At 49.4% G+C, this 13,241-nt stretch overlaps 1 protein-coding gene across 1 annotated transcript in view; it reads left to right on the top strand.

Moving 5' to 3' along the window:
- LOC135912133 (uncharacterized) overlaps positions 1–12,934 on the top strand; it is a 45,349-nt gene extending 32,415 nt beyond the window's left edge. The window contains exons 5-7 of the mRNA XM_065444522.2: positions 4,358–5,289; positions 9,937–10,284; positions 11,830–12,934. Of these exons, the coding sequence (XP_065300594.2) occupies positions 4,358–5,289; positions 9,937–10,284; positions 11,830–12,261 (1,712 nt within the window). The 3' untranslated portion in view covers positions 12,262–12,934. The remainder of the gene's footprint in view (positions 1–4,357; positions 5,290–9,936; positions 10,285–11,829) is intronic.
- The last annotated feature ends 307 nt before the right edge of the window (positions 12,935–13,241 follow it).

Raw genomic sequence — 13,241 nt, 5'->3', positions numbered from 1 at the left:
GATGAAGCCAAAGGGACGCACCATGGCGCTCTGCACCTGAGGCAGGGCAGGCTTTTGCCTTCTGTTGCTTGTGCGTTGTTCGCGCAAATGATAGCATTTTTGTGTTTTTTGTTACCCGCCATGGTGGCTCAATGGTTATGATGTTGGGCTGTTGAGCACGAGGTCGGGGGATCGAATCCCGGCCACGGCGGCCGCATTTCGATGGGGGCGGAAACACCTGTGTACTTAGATTTAGGTGCACGTTAAAGAACCCCAGGTGGTCGGAAGTTTCGGAGTCTTCCACTACGGCGTTCCTCATAATCAGAAAGTGGTTTTGGCACGGAACTCCCCTTAATTTAATTTTAAATAGTTTTTTGTTTGCTTTGTAACTTTGTGCATGTAGCTGTCTGGAGCGGACTGCAAGCTTCCGTCCGAGGTTCTTTGGTGCAACGTTGGCTATCACTTTGAATGCCAGTTTGAAACTGGCAAAGATTTGTAGTTTTTCCTGTTTTTAGGATATATTTCTTTCGCATTGGTGTGTAATTTTCGTCATCTGTTCAAAAATAAAAAAAAGGCTATTGGTAGGCGGCTGTATTCTCATTTTCTTTTTGTCGTCCGTTTGTAACGTTACGTTGAGTTAATGTGTCAACCATTGATATGCATCGGGAGATGCTCTCCACTGATATTTTCCAATTGCTGCCTCGGAATATACTATTCTACACGCCAAGACAGCTCTTCGATGTCGTGAAGACAGCTCTTCGATGGCGATGATGTTATTGCGTTCGTAGACGGCAACGTTAGCAGCGCAGTGAAAAATCGCGGCTTCTCAATATTTACCGCCTCATCTTGTCAGACGAAGTGGTAACTTAAGACAACGACGCGTTTAGAGAAATGTTGAGGCAGGACAAATTGGCTCGCAGAAGAAACAGATGAAATGAAACGTTTCCAAAGAATACGATATATACAACCTAACGTTCTGTCAACGATATTCTGACAGGAATAAATAGTGTTCAAGCGCCCATCAAGTACATTTCGTACATAGAGACACTTGTTCACTGGCCTTCCTACATATTCCAAAGTTTTCGCAGCAGTCTAAAGCTTCGTATATAGCGTTGGAAATCCAAGCGAAGAAAATGGTTATTTGTGCAAAAAGTTACTTCGTAACTTCTATTAAGCAAAGCAGGCATAGGTTATGCGACTGCGATTTCCAGCGATATATTTATATACATAAAGAAAGAAACATTCAAGGACAGATTGGACAGGCAAGAACTAAAAGGCGTTGGAAAAATAAGTGGAGCTGAATTCACAAAGATTTCCATTCGTAAGTGGTCCTTGCGATTCGCTGGCTACGCAGTCTAATGCGCAAGTTATACGTAAAGCTTTCTATGTAACTATATGCCCTGCATCAGAATTTCTCGATTTCTTTTACGAAACATTCTAGCGTAATAGGTTATTGCGAACACGAATACTGATGTTTACTGCAGCAGTACAGTTTCGGGCAGGAAATTGAGTAAAATAATTAAGTAGATCCGTCGCGATGTGGGAATCGAAGCATTTTGTTGCGAAGCATTTTGTCGGTAGCTGGCTACCGAGCATTGTTCGGAGTGACGCAAAGCGTTGCCAAATGAACCAACGTATTGTGCGCCGAGCAGCTATGTGTGTCTGACGCAAACGTGCATGTGTGTGACGACAGGAGCCCGACAGGTGGCGAGGATTGTCGTGTGACGGCTACGGCGCGATTTCAACTCCTGCTTCTCAATGCAAGTTTGCGACATGCCGATGGTTAGGTTCTACATAGGCGCTGGACGAATCTAAGCGAAAAAAACTGGAATTGCGACGTCATCACCGACTACGCGTTATACAGTCGTACGTATCTATGGCTATGTCGTGTTGTTTATGGTAAAATGGCTATATCACGTGCACTCCGACAAATAAACGTTAAAACCTGTTGGACCTGGGCCGGCCATGAAGGCCGGCCATGAAGCTGTGCGATAAAATCGCACAGCTTCTGCATAGCCTTAGCTGGTACTAGCAAGGAATTGGGGAATGTGGCCCGATCTCAAAGGTTCTTCTGCACTCTAACATAGTGTTTCGATGTGCGAGCTGCCACCAGCGAAGAATGCGAGAAACTGTCATCTGACTTAAGTGCCGAGCGTCTCGAATAGCTATGCGGCTTCGGCACAAGAAAAATAGGCACGTGAGGAGTAGGCATAGAATCTATTGCTTACAGGTTAGAATATCATGCTGCTGTGCTGCAAGTCAGGCGTTCGATCCAACCGTTGGCTATGAACTTTTTATTGAAGAGGTCTGAAACAAGGCGAGACAATAGACTACCAACCTACCGCTGCAGAGTGCCTGGAAGAAGGGAAAGATTCTTTTAATTTAAAATAAGCCAAACAAAGAAAATCTACCGCCTGGTTGTGTCAGCCGAATCCATGAATCAATCCACCTCATTTGAGGAACTAATTAAAGTCTGGCTGGTTCCATTATTTCCGCGCTGTATGCATAAAATGTCTGTAGTGACCTAGGACGGGTGAAGCATCAAAAGCAATGGACACGTTCGGCAATTATCGTTCACATCCACCGATCGCTTGACCACCGGTCAATTGGTTTTTCAGTCAGTCATTGAAGCAGGCTCCTGTATAGCCGATACAGCACTTGCTACATGAAAGCGGCGTACTTTAAGCTAAGTCAGTCTTACGCGCGACAAAGCACGTAGCATTGACAGAACAACAGGGACGCCGCATTACGCTCCCACCTTTCTTAGGCGACGGGAAAGCATTTGTAACATACAGCAGAAGCACTGGGTTCCTTTGAAGCCATTAATAAGGAACTTGCGCTTCAGCGCTGGCCTTGATCTCGTTGATGAGCCTTTCAAGGACCTCCGCAGCCGTTTCTTGTGAAAAGCCTGCAGTCAGTAGGCGTTCCAATTTGACAGCCCAAGTCATGCCCACCTGGTGCTTGCGAGACTTCCAAGGAGCAGCCCGCACAACTTACAGCGATTCCTCGTTTCATGACTTTAGAAAGACCATCATCGTGTCTATTTCTTTTTAGGGTGTGGCTGGCACCTGCAGAACAAGCGTCGCGAGTTACAAAGCAGACACTTTAAGAATTTAGTCGTGAAATCAACAGTCAGGGATTCAATGCACTCAGATGTTCATCGCGTCTGATGCTTACGTCTCAGGTACCAACAGAATATTTCCAAATTCTTGATGTTTGTCTGCTTTTGGACGCAGAACAGGTTCAATCGAAGTACGTGGCACGGTCTAAAGAAAGAAAGAAAAAAAAATGCCCTATCACTGCCCAAAGTGTCAATGCTTCCCGCTCTTTCGCTGCTGCGCGCGTTTTTGGTCCCACCGCAAGCTTTTCTGCATTCGAGAAAGCGATGCTTTCATCAGCATGCCTTCAAGTGTTATGTTGGAGGAGGAGGTGGATTATCACAGTTGTACTCTGAGAAGCACGCGTGGTACATTTTGGTTCCATGAATCTCCGAATTTTAAGCGAGGCTATCCTTGCCTCAGTCCTCCACTTTGCTGGATACGATTAAGAGAGTTAGGTGGCCTACTTGGTTGATGGCTTGATGGAGCATGGTGTGAGGACGGGACACAGAAAGAATGCGCGGAGGACAACGGTTGTCCGCGCATTCTTTCTGGGTCCCATCTTACAATGTGCCGTTATAGACATGTTCGATCAGGCTATGACTATCATCATCAATATCATCATCTATCATCTACAACTATCATACTCAACAATGGCTTGTGCCACTGCTCTCGCTTTCGTCGTCGTCTTCTTCCACAGCTGGCGCCGTTACCCCTCATCCTGCCAGCGTTCACATTCTGCTCCTCCCTCTGCGAAGGCGCTGACGGCACTGGCCCACTGCCAGTCGGTGAGGTGATTGCGGTTTCAAATGCTTTGCTCAATATATCGCAAAATGAAAACACGAATGTAATAAACAATGTCTATAAAGAATGTATAAGGCGAATGAGCGGAAATGTACGCAAATAAATGTGTGCGTTCCTTTCGTGACGATGACCAACAATCAAGACAATATATGCGTTCGTACCTTCGTTCCAAATTCTGTGTCACCTCTTTGTCGTGTGCTGCACAGCTTCGCTGGTCATCCACCGTCACATAGTTGAATGGCGCATATGTTTCGGCTTTTTTTCTTGCCCGCAGATTTACTGCTTCGGTAAAACTCCACTGTTTGTCTATCGCCTTTCTTGTCCGACTGGTTAGTGAAAACTTTTTTTACCGCGGGAAACAATGATGCGCTTGTTCGGTCAACTAACCCAGCCCGTGTTTCAGGCGCGGATAATCTATCTTTGTTAAACTTTCGATGCATGTCCTCATTTGTATCCTTGAAACAACGCCGTCGCAGATGTTCCGGCAGATCTGCGTCTGGCCCGCATCGTCTACCGGGAGTGCCAGCGATACGCGTCGGCGAGTTCCGACCCGGCCGCGTTCGCTGCAACGCTCGAGTCGGCGCGGAGCCAGCTGAAATGGACCGAGATCCGCGACTCGAGCAGCTACGACAAGCTCGTCGAGCTCCTGGTGCGGACGTCGCTGCTCGTCGGTTTCCACACGGTGCTCATCATCGAACTGTTCACCGAGGACAGCGACGCCGTGCTGCGGCTTTCGAGCGGAACGTCGCTGCTCCATAAGCTCACGACCACCGGTGACCGCCGCGATCTGGTGTCCAGTCTGCGAAGCGTCGGGAAATACGATGACCGGGGCCTCAACACGATCCTGAAGATGGACGACCTCGTCAAGGGCCCACTTGACGCCAACCGCCACTCCAGTCGAAGCGCGGAAGAAGGCGACGTGAATGGGCCCTTGGAGGAGTTTCTAGGCGAGCTCGTCCCCGGCGTGAACGCGACAGCATGGGCCGGAAAGGTTCAAGATGTGCTTGTGCGTTTTGGAGAGAAAGGTTTGTTCTTGTCGGACATCGCTATAGCCAATGAAGCAACTGGCTTCCGGCGGGCGTTCCGCGAAATGACCTCCAATGGCGGCATCCAGCAAACCGCGTTGTACCTGGCCTCGCATCTGGATGCCGAAATACTCTCGCTGGAGCTGTCCAGAAGGCGCCTGTCACTGGATCCCGAAGACGAGGAGCGATTTTGCGTTGCCCTGGTGCAGAGGACCTTGCCCTCTTTGTGGCCGCGGTTCGTGGCAAGCGCCCTGCAGGTTCGCCGAACTGAGGACGTCGTCGAGGCCATCTTCGACCAACTGAAAGAGGCATCGCACGACACCGCCATGCTCAAGTGGTTCACCGCGTCGTTGCGCCAGGCCGCCCACAAGAACATCAGAACGGTGGGACTCGTCGTTACCTCTCGAAATATGTCGGCAAGTACAAACGTTCGTCACTCTAACAAACACCAGGAAGTCGCCTGTCCCATTCCCCCACCGCAGTGGCCCCATTTCGATGGGAGCGAAATGCGAAAACGCTTGTGTTGTTAGATTTAGGTGCGCTGTGAGGAGCCCTATGGGATAAAAATTATCCGAAGGTTTTCTGCTACTGCATCTCTCGTAACCTCACCGTTGTTTCCGGATGGTCAACCTAACACCCACTCACTCACTCACTCACTCACTCACTCACTCACTCACTCACTCACTCACTCACTCACTCACTCACTCACTCACTCACTCACTCACTCACTCACTCACTCACTCACTCACTCACTCACTCACTCACTCACTCACTCACTCACTCACTCACTCACTCACTCACTCACTCACTCACTCACTCACTCACTCACTCACTCGCTCACTCACTCACTCACTCAGACGGTGCTCATCATTGAACTGCTTACCGAGGGCAGTAACGCTGCCCTGATCAATCAATCAATCAGTCAATCAATCAATCAATCAATCAATCAATCAATCAATCAATCAATCAATCAATCAATCAATCAATCAATCAATCAATCAATCAATCAATCAATCAATCAATCAAAAGAGGGTCAAGTTGAACTGCACTGAGAACGCAGGCAGAAACACGGCGTCGAGTTCACCACCGGAGCTTAGCACCTAATCTGAGCGCCTAAGCTGAGCTCCTAAGCTTACTACCTAAGTTGAGCAACTAAGGGCTCAACGGCAGCTTCACCTCCGCCGTGGGTTGGCCCGGCATTGCACTATCTTCGGGATCGGACCACGTATGGGGAGTTTTGTATTTACTCACAGACACGATCCTGGGGCAACTTGCCCTTAACAGCTTCGCTGTAAAGTTGTTTACGTCTTTGTGTTCCTAATTAATTGACGACGTCGACGAACGAGCGAGCAGTGGCACGAGCGCGTCCGCGCGGTAGCGCTGAGGGCCGCCAGCGAGCCAGCTGTGGAAGGCGAAGAGCCTGGAGTCAATCCTGATGATGATAGTTCTGTGTCTACACGTGGATGCGATCCCGGGGCAAGTAGCCCTTAACAGCTTCGCTGTAAAAACATAAACATACCGTAAGCAGGCATGCGGAAAAGTGATTAGTATTAGAGCGCAGCTCTTTGGCGTCCGTTCCTGGGTTTCGCGTCGTCGTCGGCGTTGTCGTCGGCCTCGTAACCAGCTCGGCCCCCCTTTCATCCCCCCAGCGCTAGCAGCGACCGACTGATACCGCTGGATGCCGCTGACACCGCTAGAGAGTCAAGATAACGTGACTGCATAGAATACCGTCGCCACCATGCAGAAAGAGGAGGAAAGGGTCCCCCCCTGTTCTTGTGTGGCGGATAGGGTGCTCTTCAGTTGCCGACGCGCCGGTTATTTCACGTAGGCCCCGGCACGTCGACGAATACGTGACCACCTTCCCACGGCTAGACCTGGTTCTTAGCGCTGCGGAAGCGAGGGTATCATATTGTTTGTGTCGGCATCGGCGGCGTTGTCCCTGAAACCAACTCCGCAGCTGGGGTTGACTCACTATCGGCGTCAGCGGCATCAGTCAGTCACATGAAGTTGGCGAACTGTGCGCCGCAAAGTTGCCCAACGGCTTGCTGGTAGTAGCTGCCTACTTCGCCCCTACCGCACTCACGAAAGACGTCGTGCACTTCCTGCAACTCGCATTAACCGTCCATCGATCCACACCGATGTTAGTAGTGGGGGACTTTAATGTTGACATAAAGACAAACAGCAATTTCCTAACACTTATGCGGGAGAACATCCCGTTCCTCTCGCTCGTAACGCGTCCCACGGCTGTGACAACCTCGCGAGGCACTTGCATAGATCTCGTCTTTGAGAATCAAGCATTGGTGTACCAAGTCGAACATATATCAGTCTATTTCTCCGACCACAAAGCTTCCTTCATGGCTGTCAAGAACTGTTAGTGGAGTCTTTGTTAAAGGAATACGTGTGAAAAAAAAAAATCTGTGATAGCGCATACATGTGTTGCTCGATTTCCTTGCCTCAATCTATCGAAAAGGTGAAACAGCTTATTTGCTGCGCTCAAATTTCGCATTAGGAAGTAACGTAATCGTCGGTAATTTTTTTTCTGTTCGATGTATTTAACATTTCAATCATTGCCATTTTTTCAGTTATGGGTTATGCAGGCTGGGGTGTCAACTACGAGCAAATAATGGCATAATTTATCGTTTCACGCTTCGTGCACAATTTCTCGCTCCAGCTAGCCTTGAGACTGCGGCGCGCAGCAGGCCCTCCTCCCCTCTCCCCCTCCCCCTCCCTCCGAATTAACGCAGCAGAACAGGTTTTCTTTATTACAAAAAAAATATTTCTTAAACATTGCAGCGCCTTAGCTAAAGCATTCCTTGTGCCGTATCGCGTTTCAGTCGCACTTCACCAATTTTACTACTTTCAAACTCACTTCAAGTTGGCGTTTAGACCAGAATCCTAAATTTGCGGGTTAGGTTTGTTCATTTTCTGACAATGTTGACACCAGCAGCGGAGACAAGCGTAAAATACAAGCATAAAAAATTTCTTTCTTTACTGCCGTATTATACTTTTCAATACCTTGCCTTGTCAACTGATAAATATCAATACGTGCAACAATGGTTCCTGTGAGAAAACGGGTTTTAAAATTTCAGAGGGAAATGACAAAGTGACCCCCAATAAAGTTGGCGACCTAACACGACAATGCGTTACTGCGGCGATTGAGGCGAAGAAAAGAAAGTCTAAGGTACGAGCAAAAACGCCATATGGTTATCAAGCACGCCGTGGTGGAAGTTCCGGATTGGTTTTGATCACGTGGGGGGTTCTCTAACCTGCGCCTAAATCTAAGTACGCGAACTGCTGCTGTATGTGTCCATGAGTGGATCATGCTGTACATCTTGCTTCACGAACATACCACGACGGCGAAACGCACCGAAAAAAAAGGAAGCGCCGGCACCAGCAGGCGTCTCGTTTGCAACATTGACACCAGCTCACAAAACGATAAACGTGCACATAACCCACGAATTGTGAAGTCTAGCGCGTTTCCGGCACATCGCGAAGTCTTCGAACGCGAATGTTGTGGTAGTTTGCGCTTAAGAAAAAAATAAAAATGCATTTCAAGATACATAGGCGCCAGCGTGCTCCTCGCAGACCGTCAGCTGTTGTTTCTACATCGGTAAGAAGCCACATGCTAAAATATCTCGGAGGCCATGCGAAAAAAAATATAGACGTTGGGAATGGGTAATCTAACTGGACAATCAACATTTTTTTGCCTCATTGACGAACTCGGCTTACTGGTCTAATTGACTTAGTTTGCTCAGAGCAAGATATATTCAGCTGTTTTTTTTTAGTGAGGCTTCTGCTTTCAAATAGGTAGGTCCATAGATGCGAGCTACCACACCACACTCAAGATGCGAAGGGGACATACAGAATGAAGAAGGAGAAAGGGAACCGAAGGGATGGATTTTCGGTGGGCAAAATCACATGAAGCCAACAGACAATGAAGCCAGGGAAAGCAGGGTGGAAATTATATTATCTCCGATTTAAATTAGAGTGGGCGAAAAACAAGCATTTTTCTACTTCAACGCCAGTGTTTATGTAAGTTTCGGCTATGTCAATTAGGTGGGTTATAGGTTAAGTGCGTAAGTCGTGAAGACGATGTTTCCGCAACGCATCCGCAGTGCGAAGACTGTAATGACTTGGATAGACTACGTTGACTATGCTAGTAAACGTAGATGAGTTATGCCCGAATTTTTTCTTTCTTTCTTAATCTCACATTCTTACCGGCAGTTTAAATTTTGGTGTGCCGGGATGCTTGCATGCGCAGATTACATTTCTGTGCATTTGTTCTGCTGTCTGTATTTCTTTTTGTTCTCCTGATGTAAACCACATTTATACCTGCGTTAAGGATAACAATGGTTCAGTCGTTAGTTTAGTGCAATGAGGGTCCATTTTTGTTTGCCTGTAACTGCTGCTCCGGAAAACTTTGGCAAAGCACTGATACCGTTTCGTACTTGACTTTCAGAGCTTGACCATGGCCCCCTGAATTATATTGCGAGTGCCTTATCGCGGAGGTCATTGAACGATTTGGAATCATTTCCACGAAAGTGCGATGTTTGACTGGTTGGTACACAAATGCAAAAGGCAAAAGGAAAGAAAAACAAATGGACTGGAACAGCTTCATTGGTTGTTCGTAGTGCATTTGGATTTAGCGCTTACAGACACTAACACAAGAAAGGACACAAGAAACACAAAGCGCTCATTGGTTCGTGCTCACATAGTCACTGTGAGCTAGTTTAATTAAGAAGAGTGCATAACGCTTGTTCGGAGAAACCAAGACAGGCATGTGCATTGCACTAGGCACTGCCGACCGTCTAAAAACTTTTTTTTTAAGCTTATGGGATGTGTTTCGAGGGCTGAAATCCTATTTCCTTTGGCGAGACAGAAACTCTAAACATGGCATGAAGGATGATCACAACTCATGAAAACGAAACGTTATCCAGCATACGGCTCCGACTTTCATTGGAAAAGTTACGTCCTCGCTACCCGTCGACCTGACAACTAAGGTTGTATGGTCCTTGTATACAACAACGCAGTCGATCAACGACGGCGCGAACCGCTACGCTCAAGTGGTCGACGACCTCGCCGAGTGGAACGCCAGCTTCGTCGAGCTCTTCGTCAAGGTCACGGCGTTCGTTCACGGAGTTCGCCTTCGCAGTCCGCCGACCCGAGAGGAGCTCCTGGTCCCGCTATGGGAGCGGCGCGGCGAGCTGGCGTACTCGCGGTCCACGACGGCCGTCGTGGTTCCCACGCTGTACCAGCAGGCCCCGTACTTGTACCCGGTCAGCGTGCCGGCGCACTTCAACTACGCCACGGTCGGGGCACTGTTGGCCACAGCAATAGCGGAGGTCATCGCGCCGGTTCTTTTGACAGCGAATGAGTCGGTACGAACGTCGTCGTATAGGGTTTGAAGTCATCCGTGAACGTATGTGAGCCGTAAACGTATGTGAATTCCGTAAACTGGAATTGCGATTGCGCACAGGCTAGAACTCGCTCCTGCAGCTCATTGAAACGTAATTAGCCACAGCTATAGGTGAGTATTTTTTGGGTTTGTTATATCGGACACTATGTCGCGGTTCTTGAGTGGGCAGGGGGGGGGGGGGTTGTGAATGGAAGTTTTCACTTTGTTGGTTTCTTCCTGTAAACGCGGCGCTTGTGCCCGCTTGTGCCTTCCTAAGCTGTGAGCATCCTTAGATCTGATTTCTTCAAAACAGGTTCTATTTTGTTTACAATCGATCTGTGGTGTTTTTTATTGGGATATCGATTATATGGACTCTCCAGGCGCATGTCCACCGTCGCCATCACCGTGTTGTTCCGTATGAAGTTCGAGTGCGATAAAATCGCGGCCGCATGCTGGCCATATACTGCGGGTGCGTTCGAGGCTGAGCCGAGAAATGTGGTGGCTTCACCTCTCGCGAGCAGTGAAGGAAGGCGAAAAGGAGGCGCGCCGTCTTCCGTCGCGCGCAAGGCAGCAGGGAGGAGGGGTACTACTCTATCTTTGCGGCGATAAAAGCGACCCACGACTTATACAATACCGGTCAGAACGTTACCCCTTCAGACACAGCGGTCATCAAATGGGACATCCACGCGAAGGAAGGCGAAAAGGAGGCGCGCCGTCTTCCGTCGCGCGCAAGGCAGCAGGGGGGAGTGGTACTGCTCCGGCGACGGCTGCGCACGGCGCGTCTGCACGCGGCAGCGCGTGTCCTTTTTTGAAAGCTATCTCCGGCGGGTACAGAGTCAAGGCATGCCGAGGGCTGATGGCTTCGTGTGCGCTGTGTTCGTGCCGCTTAGTTCGCGTTGAAACGAGAGGCAGCACGAAGGGGCAGTTTGGTCCCTGCTGCTGCCGCTCAACTTCACGCCTGCGTTTTTCCGCAGTCATGATGTGAGATTTGTTCATGCATGCCTGTGGCGCGCGTGACACCATGTCTGTTATTTAGTTAGTGAGCGAATGCTTTCAAGGTTACACGACCGATGAAACTGCTACCCTTTCTTCGTATAGCTGTGTAATAGTTTGCTATCACAATCGATGCTTTGCCTTTCGGGCGCAACTACGACAGTTTTCTTTGGCTTAGTTATGTTTTTCCCACGCTGGCTTAGTTAAAAGAAAAAGTTGTGTGGGTAGTAATCTCTTGATTAGAATTAATGAAAACGGCTAGCAAATCGCATCAAAAGGCAGGGAGAGCAAAAGCGGAAATTCCGGCGTTTGCTCTCCCCCGCTCACACAAGAGATGCGTTCACTAAACGCAGGCGCAAGTTGGGTCTGTACGCAGTTCCTCGAGGGTTGACGCATTTCATGGGTAGTGGTGGGCGGCGCATCCCATTAGGACGTCACGCGTGGGGGAAATTCGATACGCTAGCGTCGAACTCACGTGACCACGGCTGCACAAAGGCGCCCTCTCTGAAGAAACGGCCGACGTTCCTATTCGCAGAGGAGAGACTCGGACCGACACAGCGGCTCCTGGTGGACTCGAGGAGCGATGCGTCAGTACCGAATCAGCGCCGCGTGCCTTGAACAGCTGCACAACCACCTGGGTCTGCAGCGACGGGTCAGCGGCGGCGGCGGCGAGCGGCAGCGCCACGAGATGGTGCTCCGCGCCCAGGGCCTGCGGCTCGCGTATGACGCCCTGGTGGCCAGCTACGGCAGATCGGCGGCCGGCCGCGACTTTCGGAAGCAGTGGCCCGAGGCTCAGGCGGCGTTCTTCGCCCGCTTCTGCCTGCTCTCCTGCGACGCGGACCAGAGCCCGAGTCCGCTGTCTCCGCGCGCCAGCTGCCTGCTGCCGCTGCACAACATGCCGGAGTTCGGCGCCGCCTTCGGCTGCGCTTCCCGGGAGGATTTCGTCACACAGCAGTGCCTGTTTTAGGAAACAAACGCCCGCTGATTACAGAAACGGAACCACGCCCCAATCTGAACTTTGGGCACATAGTTATTTCAAACATAACCACGTGAACTGTATATATATAGCACCACACTTATGCCTTCTTTAGCTATTCGTAACTGTGCCTCAAGGACGTTTCGACGAAGTTTTTCGTGCCAGGATTGTTATACCACTTTCGAGCATTAGCGTCCATTCAGCGACCAGGTTTTACTGCGGAGTTGCCCCGCAAGTTACGCTTGAGCATCCATTCTTTTGTAGAGATAGCCTTTTTTACCTGCTGGACGAATGATTAGTATTCTTGGAGCGGCTTCTCGCTGTTGCCCAGTTTCACATGCTTTCAAAAGCCGTCTCCGTTTGCGGGGAGACTTTGTCCGTTCTATTGGTCTCTCGTAAACTGCACTCCTTGCGGGCTGTGATTGTTGAAGGCTTGAAGGTGCTGCATGCTCGAATGCGAGCAGATTTAGCAGGTCCTTACTGGTTCTGTTGCTGCGCGCCGGGTGGTGTTAACCGGTGCGTGCGATATTTGGTGCACGCGTATTCACCGCTTTCTTGCTGAATTATGTCTTAGCCATAGAACATGATTCGGGAGTCACCAGTTTCATTCGTAGTGCGGGATGATTGCGGTAGCTGCAATAAACGGTATTCCTTTGTTTACTAAGCGCACGTGTACCCGTTGCAGTCAACATCCTCCTATATCCTGCTTCCACACTACTTGCAGGCCTGTCATGTTATATCTGTAGGGGTCTGTGACGGGAAGCAGACGACGTGTCAGGGTGCAGTTTACAGTAAAACCCAGTTAAGTTCAAGTAATGAAAACCGGGGAAAATTTTGAGATAAGCCGAGATAAGCGAATTTACGATAATATAATCGCCTCAGTACGCATAGTCCACAAAGGGACGTTCCTAATAGCGCCTCTGGCTGGTAAATTTTTCACGAACGATGAATGTATCAGGTGCCGTACTTTC

The sequence above is a fragment of the Dermacentor albipictus genome, chromosome 10 (genome assembly GCF_038994185.2).
Source record: "Dermacentor albipictus isolate Rhodes 1998 colony chromosome 10, USDA_Dalb.pri_finalv2, whole genome shotgun sequence".
Classification (NCBI taxonomy): domain Eukaryota; kingdom Metazoa; phylum Arthropoda; class Arachnida; order Ixodida; family Ixodidae; genus Dermacentor; species Dermacentor albipictus.
The sequence above is the reverse complement of the archived record's forward strand: the minus strand, read 5'-3'. Positions and strand labels throughout refer to the sequence as shown.